A 12,146-nucleotide genomic window follows, 5' to 3' on the forward strand; every position below is an offset into this window, starting at 1 on the left:
AACCCTTATTAATTTACTCTAATAATAACTACCGTATAATATAATATTGAGCTAAAGTAATTTAACTTAACAACTTTAGCATAACATAACCTAATACGGAGCATAAGTTAATTTAAAATTTCAGTTCTAAACTTATAAAATCTGAATTAAATTTATAAAATATGAACTAAATTTATAAGATCGAGCTTGTAGCATCGGAGAATCCAAAAATAGAAAAAATCATGGGCCATTGGAATATCGGATCTTGTGCCAAATGACTCATGGACTTGCAAGACAGAGACAATCAAACAACATACAATTCAGCAACTCTCCGATAAACCCAAAACCCTTTGATTAATAAAAAAGAAAAAAATATAAATGGCAGAAGCATTATTTCTCCGGCGACTCCTCCGCCCACGAGCCGCCGCCACTGCCGCCGTGTTCCTCAAGCAAAACTACTTCAGCGTCGCCGCCAGCGCTGCCGTCAAAAAGGAAAACGGCAAGTTCACGGAGAAAAATGAAGAAAAGAAGGAAGGAAAGTGGGTGATTTTACCGCCGTTTACTACTACTGTTAATGGAAGTTCACTGGGTAGAAAGATAAGTAGAGGAGGTAGAATAGTAGAAGAAGAGAAAAAGAGTATTGAAACGACGCCGTCTGCTCTTAAATGGGTTCTTCGTTGTTGTCCTCATTTGCCTCGTTCACTTGTTCATAAGCTCTTTCGTCTTCGCCAGGTTTGTTTTCTTTACTGTCTTATTGATTTATTGATATTACCTCCGTCCCAATCAATAGTTATCTATTGCTTTTTGTTGTGAGGTTGGTTTTGGCAAAAAATTGTAACTTTCTGAGGAGTGTTTGGATTTATGTCACTAAGAATTGATTCCGACTCATTTAAGTTGCACTCCTGCTAATAAGGCGAGGAGTCAATTGGTTTTAAGATGGAGCGTTCTTTTTCGAAGAACTCCCTCCATTCCAATCATTTGTTTGCCTTTGATTAAAATACGCCTCACTAAGAATAAAAAAGGCAAACAATTGATTGGGACAATGGGAGTATGTAACAAACTCTTTTTCCTCCTTATGGGTGTGGCTAGGCTCCTTTTTTGTGAGTTTAACATAATCAACTAACAAAATATAATAGTAATTGGTAGCTGTTTATTAGTGTTGTTTAACTTTGTTGCTGAAAGCATGAGAATGTAACACAATGGTTGGATCATATGGGTCAAGTTTGTTTGGTAGGAGCATCTACTTATTCATGTATGCTAAGTAGTTATTGAATTTTTGCTGAAAGCATGAGAATGTATCAATGGTTGGCATTTGTAAATTGAAACCCGCTAGTAAACTCTAAAAAGTATGATATAGGTTATACGGAGTACTCTCTAAGAATTAAGAAAAAAATGAAAAATGATATTTATAAAATTTGATTGTGTGATTGTGCTAATGTAATGCCTTATTAAGATTTGTTGTAGTAGCAAGCAACAAATTTCTACAAGGTCGCATTGGTCTATCTTGATGTTGTTGTTGTTGGTGGTGGTGTCGTTTGATGTTGATTCTACTGATGATGAACGAATATTGGGGAGAGATCACTAATGCATGGAAGAATTGCCTTTTTTAGGTTTATATTAAGTAATTCTAGGCAAAGGCCATAAAAAAGTTACTCACTTTTTGAAACAATGATCAGGTTAGAAGAGAGTGCTTAGACGAAGAAGGTGTTAATAATGGTGCTAAGGACCAGGAATTCCGGCTGAAAAGGGTAAGTGTTGACATAATGTTGGATTGTACAAGTCAGGAATTATGGGTGTAAAAGCATTCTCCCTGTTTTTAACACTTATTTTCGTTGGAAGGTGGGGGAAAAGGACATGATGAACCAAGGAGAGCGTATCTTTCTTCCTCTATCGGTACAGGAATCCCCTGTCAAGAAACCTGGGTACCATTGTAATGATCAAGACAAGCACTTTACCCGTAGCCTTGTGATGTATAAGGTGCTTGATTGTTGTATTTTGAAAAATTTAATCTTTGCAGTTTTCACTTTTGTTTATTTTCTGTTACTGAATGCAGGATTCTGCAATTATAGTCATCAATAAGCCCCCAAAATTGCCAGTACAGGTAATCGGCCCTGCATTTACTTCATTTTGGAAATGCCTCTGTCAAAATGCCATTGTAACTATGTTAAGCTATCTACAGGGTGGTATTGGAATAAAAAGGAGTGTAGATGAGCTGGCTGGTTCGTATCTTAGATATGACAATGAGGATCCTCCTCGGCTGGTGAGTTCTTGTCTACGCTTGAAGATCGAGGACTATAAGCTTTCATTTTACTACATGCATAAAAGTAGTTTTCCCAGCTAAGATTTTCCCTAGAAATGTGTTTATTGACTTACATATTGTTTGTTCAGATGTACTGTAATTAACTTGTCACATTTTCTCATATGAAAGTGACGCACATATTGGGAAGTTATTCATTCTTTCTTTGTATGTCAATTTTTTGGAGGGTTATTAGGTATATCGGTATTTTATTTTTAGTTAAATGGTTTATAGATCAAAATCAGGCCATCTTCTAGGGGACTAATTGTTATCTTACTATCCTGTTTTTCTGAAGTGTCGCTGTATTTGTTAAGGTCCACAGACTTGATCAAGATAGCAGTGGTATCTTGGTAATGGGGAGAACACGAACAACCGCAACTGTGCTTCATTCGATTTTCCGGGAGAAGACTGTCGGTGGGCTAGATTATGTAAGTCAACTTATCCTTCGCAGCTGTGTCTCTTTCTTGTCAGAGCCACTTCAGTCTTTAATTGTTTGGTAAGATATTTTATATTGTCATGTCCTGTGATAGTGAAGCTCAATTTCTTTGCTGCTTACAGATAGAGATTGACTGGAAGAAAAGGGTTCTACACAAAAGATACTTGGCACTTGTTTTAGGTGTCCCTAACCAATTGAGTGGAATGGTTTCAGCGCCACTTGCCAAGGTCTTTTTTTTTTTTTTTTTTTCATCCATCATTGATCTTCAATTTGCTTCATGAACTTTAGCTTCTCATGTAATGTCATTCATGTCAAAGAACCTATACTTTATGCTTCTCAATCACATTAGGTATATGTAGAGAATACCACTTGTTGTCAGTAAGAAGAAAACTAAATCCTCTATCCTTGTTGGATTCACTAGAATTTTCATTTTACAACATTTAAGTTAGTTCACCCCAATATCCATCTTGGGTAAGAAAGACCGCGCAAAAACACTCCCATGTGACTATGTGAGTGTTAATCCATTCTTTTACACATTTTTTTCTACTAAAACATTGGCCAAAAAGCAAATGTGGTGGATTCAAGAGAATTGAGGCAGTATTTTTAACGCTTAGCCTTGTCCCTATAGTTTTATGTAGATTTAATCCATTACCACTAGCAAAGACAGAAGCTTCTGCGCGTACGAGTTGGCATGGTATGGCTTAAAAATGATAGCACTGGCGGAACACGGTTAATTATAAGAAGTGGAAATTCATCCATGTGCAAAATAACATATAGAAACTTAAGTATTGGTATTTGCACTCCTACATTTACGGATAGTATGTATAAATCGGAGGGAGTAGGATGACTGATTATCTGACTAATTGCTGTGTTTGTATTATCTTAGGTAGTGGTAGATGATGGAAAGTCAGAAAGAATCACCGTTGATGATAGCAGATCCCCATCATCTCAGCATGCCATGACAGAGTATAAGGTCATCCAGACCTCTAAATATGGTCAGTCAAATATTGCTCACTAATTCACTATTTTGGCAGAAAATATCGCTTTTGTTACATCTCTTGCTATGGTGGTTTTCTTCTGTGAGATGATCTGTAACAATCTTGTGTTTAAGGCGTCGTTCTGAATGGCTGCAATCGTATATTTAGATTTGCAGTTCTTAAAGCTCTAACTTCTGGGCCTCTATTTTTATCCAGGGTATACATGGTTAGAGCTTGCCCCAATTACTGGCCGGAAACATCAGGTAAAAGCTTTAAAATATGACCATACCCTCCCAAGTCTCCTTCCCTGTGCTTACAGTACACTCCTGGAAAATTTTATACTTTGGTGCCTTGATGGTGAATTGGTGACCTAAGGTATAACATAACCAACTTTCTATTGAGGTGAATTCTCACATAATTATGCCCCAAAAAAAGCTGTTTTTTGCTTTAAAAATATACAGTGTTTTAAGAAATTTTAGTTAAAATTCGAAATATGGAAAACAATATTTTAAGATCACCATTATCCTTTAACCTCTCAAGTGAAACTAGCTTAAACCTTAAAATACCAATGTGAACTTCTATTTCATTCTAAATCTCACATTTGCACCTGTCATTTTCTGCACAAAAAACAGCTTCGAGTGCACTGTGCCGAGGTACTGGGAACTCCCATTGTAGGAGACTACAAATACGGATGGCAAGCTCACAAGAAATGGAAACCAATGTCATTTAAAAATCCAAGTGATAGCAGTGAACTCGGGGAAACAAAATCAAACACCCTTGGCCGTGATTTGGATTGTGGAAGCATAGCAGAGAAGCAACCTCACCTACATCTTCATTGTAAGCAGCTGATATTACCCAACATATCTACAGCTCTCGAGAATGTGTCCTCCGATTGTGAGTATGACTTCTCTAAGTTGGAAAACCTTAACTTTGTAGCTCCCTTGCCTTCTCACATGCAAAGGAGTTGGAATCTCCTGAATTCTCTTGCTCATCACCAAGGTTACTAGGTTACCGAAGGGGGGCTGAGGTTCAAATCCTTGACCTAAATTTCGAATTAATATCAACCAATTGTTGTGCCAAGGAGGTCCGAGTAATAATTTACACCCTAAAATGATTATGAACTTAACCAGCAAGACTGACCCCGTCCCATCAGTTCTGAAATTTGATCCACCATTGCTGTGAGTAATCCTCCTTGGTAGTGTAGTCTAGATGATATTCCATGGTTTGAACCCTTGGTGGAAGAGGCAAGGGCCGACAACTCGACAAGACATCCGAAGATTATCAAAAAGCATGGAAATTTGTTGCTTGATCTAGCTAGATTTTCAAATCTGTCGTGTTTGGCTCCTCCATTGTTTTCAATTAATCAAGCTTTTGTTTGTACATCCATATTCATCATAACTGTGTTACTAGCACACCAAATTTAATTTAATATTTGATTACAATTTCATAATGTGGTCGAAGGCTCGTAGCATAATTGTGGTACTACCACAATCAAGAATACTAGAGTACACTCATGTAAATGCATCCTGAAATCTATATGCATGGTATTGAATACATATGATCGAGTCCTGGTTTCGTAATTGATCGTCACAGTTGATACTATACTGTACTGTCTCTGCAATATTGTCGTAGTCTTGTAGATACTCCAAGACTTCTATTAATAACTCATTGACATGTTGCCATAGCTTTCTTACAAATTCATGTGTAGGCGACCATAGCGTAAACCGGATTCTTTTTTATAACTAGTGTTAATATTTATGGGTCATTTCCACGTTGGTATGATCTGTTTTACACAATAGTAATGTAAAACAATTTTGCGGAATATTTCTGAAAAATAAAGTTCGTACGGCACTGTCATTTATTTTCAAATTAGGCATGTACCATATAGAACCAACAAGAAAACTATGTTCTTAGAACAAGACTAGAACGACGAGTGACGACTACATTTTAATGAATGACAAATAAAGCAACAATAGAGCTGTATTCCTAAGCTACGAGGAAAGCATGTTTAGGCTGCCAACTGCATCATTCTTCTAATAGTTGAATGCTTAATCCTCATCTTCATCGTCTCCGTCTCCACCAGAAGCCTTCTTAGCAGCAGCCTTCTGGTTCTTTCTCTTCACTCTCCCTGGACGGCCTCCTCCGAACGGGCTGGTGAGCGAGAAGTCAATGTGTTTCTGCGAGTCAACCCTCACCATAAATGATGGCACGTTCACGACCTGCCTTCCTACCCTGTAGGTTCACAAACAAAAAAGTGAGTGCGATGCAATGAGACATGGTCGCACAGGTATACAATAAGCATTAGGTAGCTCATGATGTACACAAGAGCGAATCCTTACACCGAGATCCAAACTTATTAACAGAAGAAGCTTATAAGTGGTACTTCTCCATCACTCAAGGCATCTCGAGGTAGTTAACACTTTCCAATATATGTGACGGAGAATTTGAGAAGTGTGAACTCCGTAGTGGAATGGAGCGAGTAATAAGTAATGCAAAAGATTTAACTACGGGGTAGATGATTACGTAATTGAAATGTTAATTCAACTAAAGTACTATAAAGACAGAAAGAAAGAAACAAGCCAGTATTAAATTGCCTGATGTGCTTTTGCTTGATAAGTACACGAGCATGATGAATAGACTTGGCCATTCCAGACTTGAAGACTTGTGTCTGAAGGCGACGCTCAAGGAAGTTTTCGACAGTAAGAGCCAAGACATAGTCGAGCTTGTTCTGACCCTCTTCAAGTAGTCCATAACGGTTCATCCTACGAAGCAAAGCCTCACCTTCAAAGATACGACGAGGGTTCTTCTCATCCAGGGTGAGAAGGTGACGAGCAGCATTACGGATACGACTCAACACATACTGAACCCTCCACAACTCCCTCTTGTTTCGGAGCCCATATTCTCCTACAAGCTTCAACTCAGCATCCAGTCGTTCCTTCTCATAAGGACGGCGTGGCTTCTTAAAGGTCTTTCCATCTATCCAACCATACAATTACACCAATCAACAATCAATAGTCATACTACATTCTTCAACATTCACACAAATCACCATAACATACCGTAAATCCCCCTTATACTAAAAGAATAAGAGATCTCCCAAATTTTCCCAATAATATTAGCTGAAACTGATTCACTAAAGGATGTTTGCCTCGATGGTAAAAAGTAACATTCATTTAATACCTCGCAAGGGAGACGGGGATTGATTCTCCTAAAACGGTACAGTTCTAAGTAAAATTTGTTGACAATGTGTTGTGCCCTCTCATTTGAATGCCAGCATTCCCCCACTTTGTTAGAAATTGCAATGTCATTCTTACCGACAGCGTGGCGATAAACCTCTTAGGGGGTGTTTGGTTCACCCAAAAAAGGTATGAGGTATGGGTTTGGAATGAGCCAAACCCATACCAAGTGTTTGTTTGGCAAATACAAGGGTTTCATACCCATACCTCAAACCCATGAGGTATGGGTTTCTCATACCCAAGGAGGGGGGTGGGTATGAGATTGATACCCACGGGTATCAAACTAAATTGATCAAAAATATGAAAAAACAAATTATAGCATATTGAAATCCAATTTTTTATATACTTATTTGATTAACTAATCATTTTCATGATTTTATAATATTGAAAAATATTATTTATAATACTTTAATTTACGCATTTTAACCTTAATTGATGTTCAAACCCATACCACTCAAAAATGAACCAAACACAAGGTATGAGGAATCAAGTTCCAAACCCATACCACCCGGGTATGATTCCTGATTCCAACCCCATACCCGTGCACGAAACAAACGCCCCCTTAGAAACAGTTCATTAAAACATACTAATACCATATGATAAGTTATAATTCAAATAATCAAGCAGTAAACCAAAACAGAGAACAATCAGGCATTAAAACCCTAAAAATGGTGTAATCGACATAGATCAAAGCTCCTAACTTTATGCATATATGATCATCGCAGCATCAACAATTTCTTTTTGGTCTAACAATATAGGAGTATCATACAAACAAAGATACAACATTTTAAATTCATGAGAATTGTACAAAAGGAGGAAATTTAAGAAAATGACAAAAACCCAGAAAATTTAAAATGAAATGCATTGAAAAAAATGAGTTGGACAATGGGACGAGAGGAAAGAGAGGGAGGGAACATACAGTTGCGATAGAAATTAACGTGGACCATAATTGCTCTTGAGCTTCACTGCTCTCAATTCTCAAACACAGAAGGAGATGGATGGGTAGATAATATGAATATTGAACCCTAAGAAAAAATACATACTCCCTCCAAGTTTGATCAATCTTCCCTATTTCTCTTTTGAGCTTATTTTCTTATCTTCCCCTTTCCTTTTTTGGTTATCTTTTATTCATTATTTATTCATCATCTCTCCTAAAAAGTCAACAATTTTCCTTACTTTATCCTACTTTATTCATTTTTTATCCATTATTCATTCTTTATTATTTTCTCTCTCCACAACTCACACTACTTTATCCATTTTTTATTGTTTTCCTTATTTTTGGTGCAAAAAGTAAAAGGGAGGATTGAAAAAACTTGGAGGGAGTACTTTTTTCAGCTTTGAGAGCGGTTGGGTGAACCGAACCGTTATTTTTCATAAGGAAATGTCACACCACTGTTCACGATTCCAGGAAAATGATTAAGAGTTGAATCGTTTAATTAAAAAGATTGGAAAATTCACGTGGTATTCTTGAATTTTGTCATTTTGTACATGGTACCCAACTTTTTATGTTTGTGCACATTATATTCTTGGGTTTTGATTTTCAAGCACAATGTGCCATTTTTATCGTTTTCAAAATTTTTAATTGAGCATAAATCATAGACCATAAATCAGAATTGACTAATTTTTTTTTTTTCAAATTGATTACCTCTTCGAGATCATAAATTGCTTAAACAAAAATGGTAATTCGGAAATTTAAGATCGATGATATGATTGATTTGAGATTTTCTTTAAAAAAACCCTATAAAATGTCAGTCGGCAATTTTTTTTCTCAAATCGTAGATTATGACGAGATAATCATTTTAGGAAAAAAATTGGTCGATTCCGAATTCCGGTCTAGGAGTTATGCACAATTGAGTTTTTTTATAGCGACAAAAAGGGTATGTTGTGCATAAAAATCAAACATGGAGGGTTTCATGTACACAAACTTAAAAATTTGGGTACCAAGTGCAAAATGGCAAAGTTCAAGGGTACCACGTGAATTTTCCACAAAAATATTAAGAAAATAATAGCAATTCTAGAATACTATGTCTATTTGGATTTGAGGGAGACATAGTGATCATTTGGATTGAGTAATGAGGAGCAAGCCTACGATTTTGGATTTTGCAAATAGGAGCGATAAAAGACACCCGATAAGTCAAGGGTGCTAGGTGCTAAGTGGAATACACCAAACCAAGTCATAATAAATTAAGGCAATGCAAATCAAGGCGAAAGAGTTTATGAGAAAAGCAAGAAACCAAACTAACAAAACCAACACAACCATGACCACAAACGAGACTAGGAGGGAGTAAGGACGGACATGGAAAGTGTTGGGTTCCTTTGATTGATGATAACATGCCCATTTAATGTGTGTTCTCTTAAGTTTACCTTTTCAGGTTTTATGATCAAATCAAGCTTGGATTAAGAATTTAAGATGTGTTGAATTGTTGATCGCCCAAAGTATAGAGTCATTTGTGTCATCTAATGTACAAGTTAGGGAGTATAGTATTTAAAAGCAATAGAAATAGTTAAGACTACTGTTACCCTTGCAAGTAACAATAGCCTGGACTGTCGCCATGGTCCGTAACACTTTAAATTCATTTTCACTTTTCAAAAATCCTTTTTGTTTTTCTAAAAGTGACTTGGACTTAAAAGATAACTTTCAGATTTTTCTCTAAGGATTTGGGTTTCTAGAAAAAAGGTTTAGTTAATTATCAATTCAAATTGTTTCCTCTTTGTGCCAATTTGACTCCTTAGTCTTTTGTAAAACAAGGATTGCTTTTTGCCATTTTTGTGAAAGCTTGTCATCACGTGACTTGTTTTCCACTCTTTGTTTTCTGAAAAACCAAAGGCTTCTTTTGGTTAATTACAAACCTTCTTTTCTTGTTTTGCTTTTTGAAAGAGTACCTTCTTTTGTGCAAGTTTGGGGAAGAGTTGGTCTTCACCACATGTGATGACCATTGAATTTCAAAACCCTAAATCAACCACCTTGCTTGCCCTCTATATAAAAGGAGTGCCTCATCTCATCATTTCCTCAAGACTTTTCCTGAGAATTTAATCAAGTTTGCAAAAATTGTTTTCAAAGTTTAAAAACCGTGCCATTGTTTTGCAAAGCTTTAAAACGTCTTCAAGTGTTACAATCATAGCCACTGTTGCTTTAAAGTACTAAACTCTCTCACTTATGAACCGTTTGATCTTGTAAAGTTGTCCATATCAATTCTTGTTAAAGAATCAGTCCGTGGAAACTTGATCCATAAAAACGTTCTAAGTTAGTGTGTAGAGTTTAGGACGGAGTAGTCCTTTGACTCTTTGGCAACCGGAGTAGGTTGCGAGTTATCTTGTTCTAGGATGGAGTAGTTCTTGAACTTGTGTCACAACCGGAGTAGGTTGTTGGTCTTTTTATTGTACGGGTTTTTTAGTAGTCGGAATAGATCACTAAAATTAATCAATAAAAAGTAGATTGGACGTAGGCACTTGAGTTCTTGCCGAACCAATTCAAAAATCTCGTGTTTGATCTTCATTTGTTCTTTAATCCGCTGCTTTTATATTGTTTAGTTTTATTCTTTGCTTAACTCTTGAGTAACAGTTCCACATACTGTCACATTCGGTCTGTAGCCTGTACTCCATACGCTGAAATGAATAGCAACAGTCAGAACCATTGTTATCTTCAGACTTTAGCAAACTTATCTTTCAATTTGGGATTCTCTTGTACTTGCTTATGAGGGGACTTCCCAAGTTAGAAAACACCGTATTGACCTTCTCATACAACAATATGCGATGTTTAGAATGTCAAAGGACGAGTCCATAAATAGCTTTTCTTCACTTTTTCTTGTATTATTAATGAGCTAAAAAGTCTAGGAAGGAATTTCGAGTCCGAGGACATCATTCGAAAAATCCTTCGTAGTCTAACCTCCAAGTGGCAACCCAAAGTTACCGCCATAGAGGAAGCCAAAGATTTGTCAACCCTATCTCTTCATGAACTAATGAGATCACTAATGGCTCACGAGTTTAATCTCGATAAGCATTCTAGTGAGTCCTCAAAGGGAAAGAGTCTCGCCCTCACATCCTCTCCAAGTGATGGAGAAGATGAGGAGGAAGACGAGTTTGCTGTGTTCTCTAGGAATTTAGCCGGGTTAGTCAATGGTCAAGGAAATAAAAGGTTCAATAATAATTACTCGAAAAAACGCTTTCCTAAGAAACGATCTAATTCCACTGTGGGATGCTTTAAGTGTGGTGATAAAACTCACCAAATTAAAGAATGTCCCAAGTGGGATGAAATCAAATCTAAGGAAAAACGAGATAAGGTTAAGAAGGACTACAAACATAGAGTCATGAGTGCTATTCGGGGAATGTCCGACTCCGAGGAAGATGAGGAACTCATCGAGGAGGAGCTAGAGGCTAAAATGTGTCTTACAAGTCATCTTAAGGACAAAGTCTTAAAAACTTCAAAAAACGAACACCTTAGATGCCTCATGGCTAATCCCGATGACTCCGAATCCGATTCCGACAATGAGGTAAATCATCTAAAGGCCAAGGCTAGAACTTACTCCAAAGAGAAAGTATGTAAGTTTCTTGACCAACTTTTTGATAAGTGTCGGTTTCAAAATGATAAACTTGAAGTCATGCAAAATGAGATTGAGGAAATTGCTCAAGAGAACTTTAACCTTAAAAATGAACTAAAAGCAACTGACAGCGTCACTGTCACCTCTGAGGCTTATGATGAAGTAAAGAGAGTCAATGATGCGTGTCTTTTATATGATGTTTTACATCCCATTTTACACGCATTTCAGAGCTCATTTATGTAGTTTATGCTACATTTCTCCCTATTTCCGTCTACTTCCGTATTTTTGTACATTGTTGCAGAAATGTGAAGAATCCAGCGGAAATCGAGCTAAATCCGTCCCCGAGTATCCTGCATTGCATATGACGTGAAGTATTCACCCGAGGAACGAGCTTGGTGCGCAATTCAAGGCCCAAAAGACAAATCCACGAGTTTAAAGAAGTCAAGTAGCAGCTCAAGCAGTCGATCGACCGCTACCTTCAGTCGATCGACCAACCATCGGGTTCCAGAAGCTACTGTTTACTGAAGACCAGTCGATCGACCAGTCCTAGCAGTCGATCGACCAGGTTGTTATTCCAAACGAGAATTAAAAGACCGTGAATCTTGAAGCCCAAAGTTATGTTAGGTTTAGGAAATAATGTTACGTTATTTGCTATATAACGTAACCTAGGAATTCAGTTTTGAC

General features: G+C 37.1%; 2 protein-coding genes across 2 annotated transcripts; one reads left to right on the forward strand and one right to left on the reverse strand.

Annotated features, from left to right (window-relative positions):
• Positions 1-262: 262 nt before the first annotated feature.
• LOC141599406 (RNA pseudouridine synthase 4, mitochondrial) lies at positions 263-5,244 on the forward strand. Its single transcript, XM_074419400.1, has 10 exons — positions 263-711; positions 1,656-1,727; positions 1,819-1,956; positions 2,033-2,080; positions 2,159-2,239; positions 2,590-2,703; positions 2,834-2,938; positions 3,598-3,706; positions 3,905-3,951; positions 4,321-5,244. The coding sequence occupies exons 1-10, from the start codon at positions 358-360 to the stop codon at positions 4,693-4,695; spliced, it is 1,443 nt and encodes a 480-aa protein (XP_074275501.1). The 5' UTR covers positions 263-357; the 3' UTR covers positions 4,696-5,244.
• Positions 5,245-5,512: 268 nt separating this feature from the next.
• On the reverse strand, positions 5,513-7,987 carry LOC141599407 (small ribosomal subunit protein uS4y-like). Its single transcript, XM_074419401.1, has 3 exons — positions 7,844-7,987; positions 6,283-6,664; positions 5,513-5,920 (listed from the first exon to the last, which is right to left on the reverse strand). Exons 1-3 carry the CDS (start codon positions 7,869-7,871, stop codon positions 5,737-5,739), a joined length of 594 nt encoding a protein of 197 aa, XP_074275502.1. The 5' UTR covers positions 7,872-7,987; the 3' UTR covers positions 5,513-5,736.
• Positions 7,988-12,146: the final 4,159 nt, after the last annotated feature.

This window comes from Silene latifolia, chromosome 9 (genome assembly GCF_048544455.1).
Source record: "Silene latifolia isolate original U9 population chromosome 9, ASM4854445v1, whole genome shotgun sequence".
NCBI lineage: Eukaryota > Viridiplantae > Streptophyta > Magnoliopsida > Caryophyllales > Caryophyllaceae > Silene > Silene latifolia.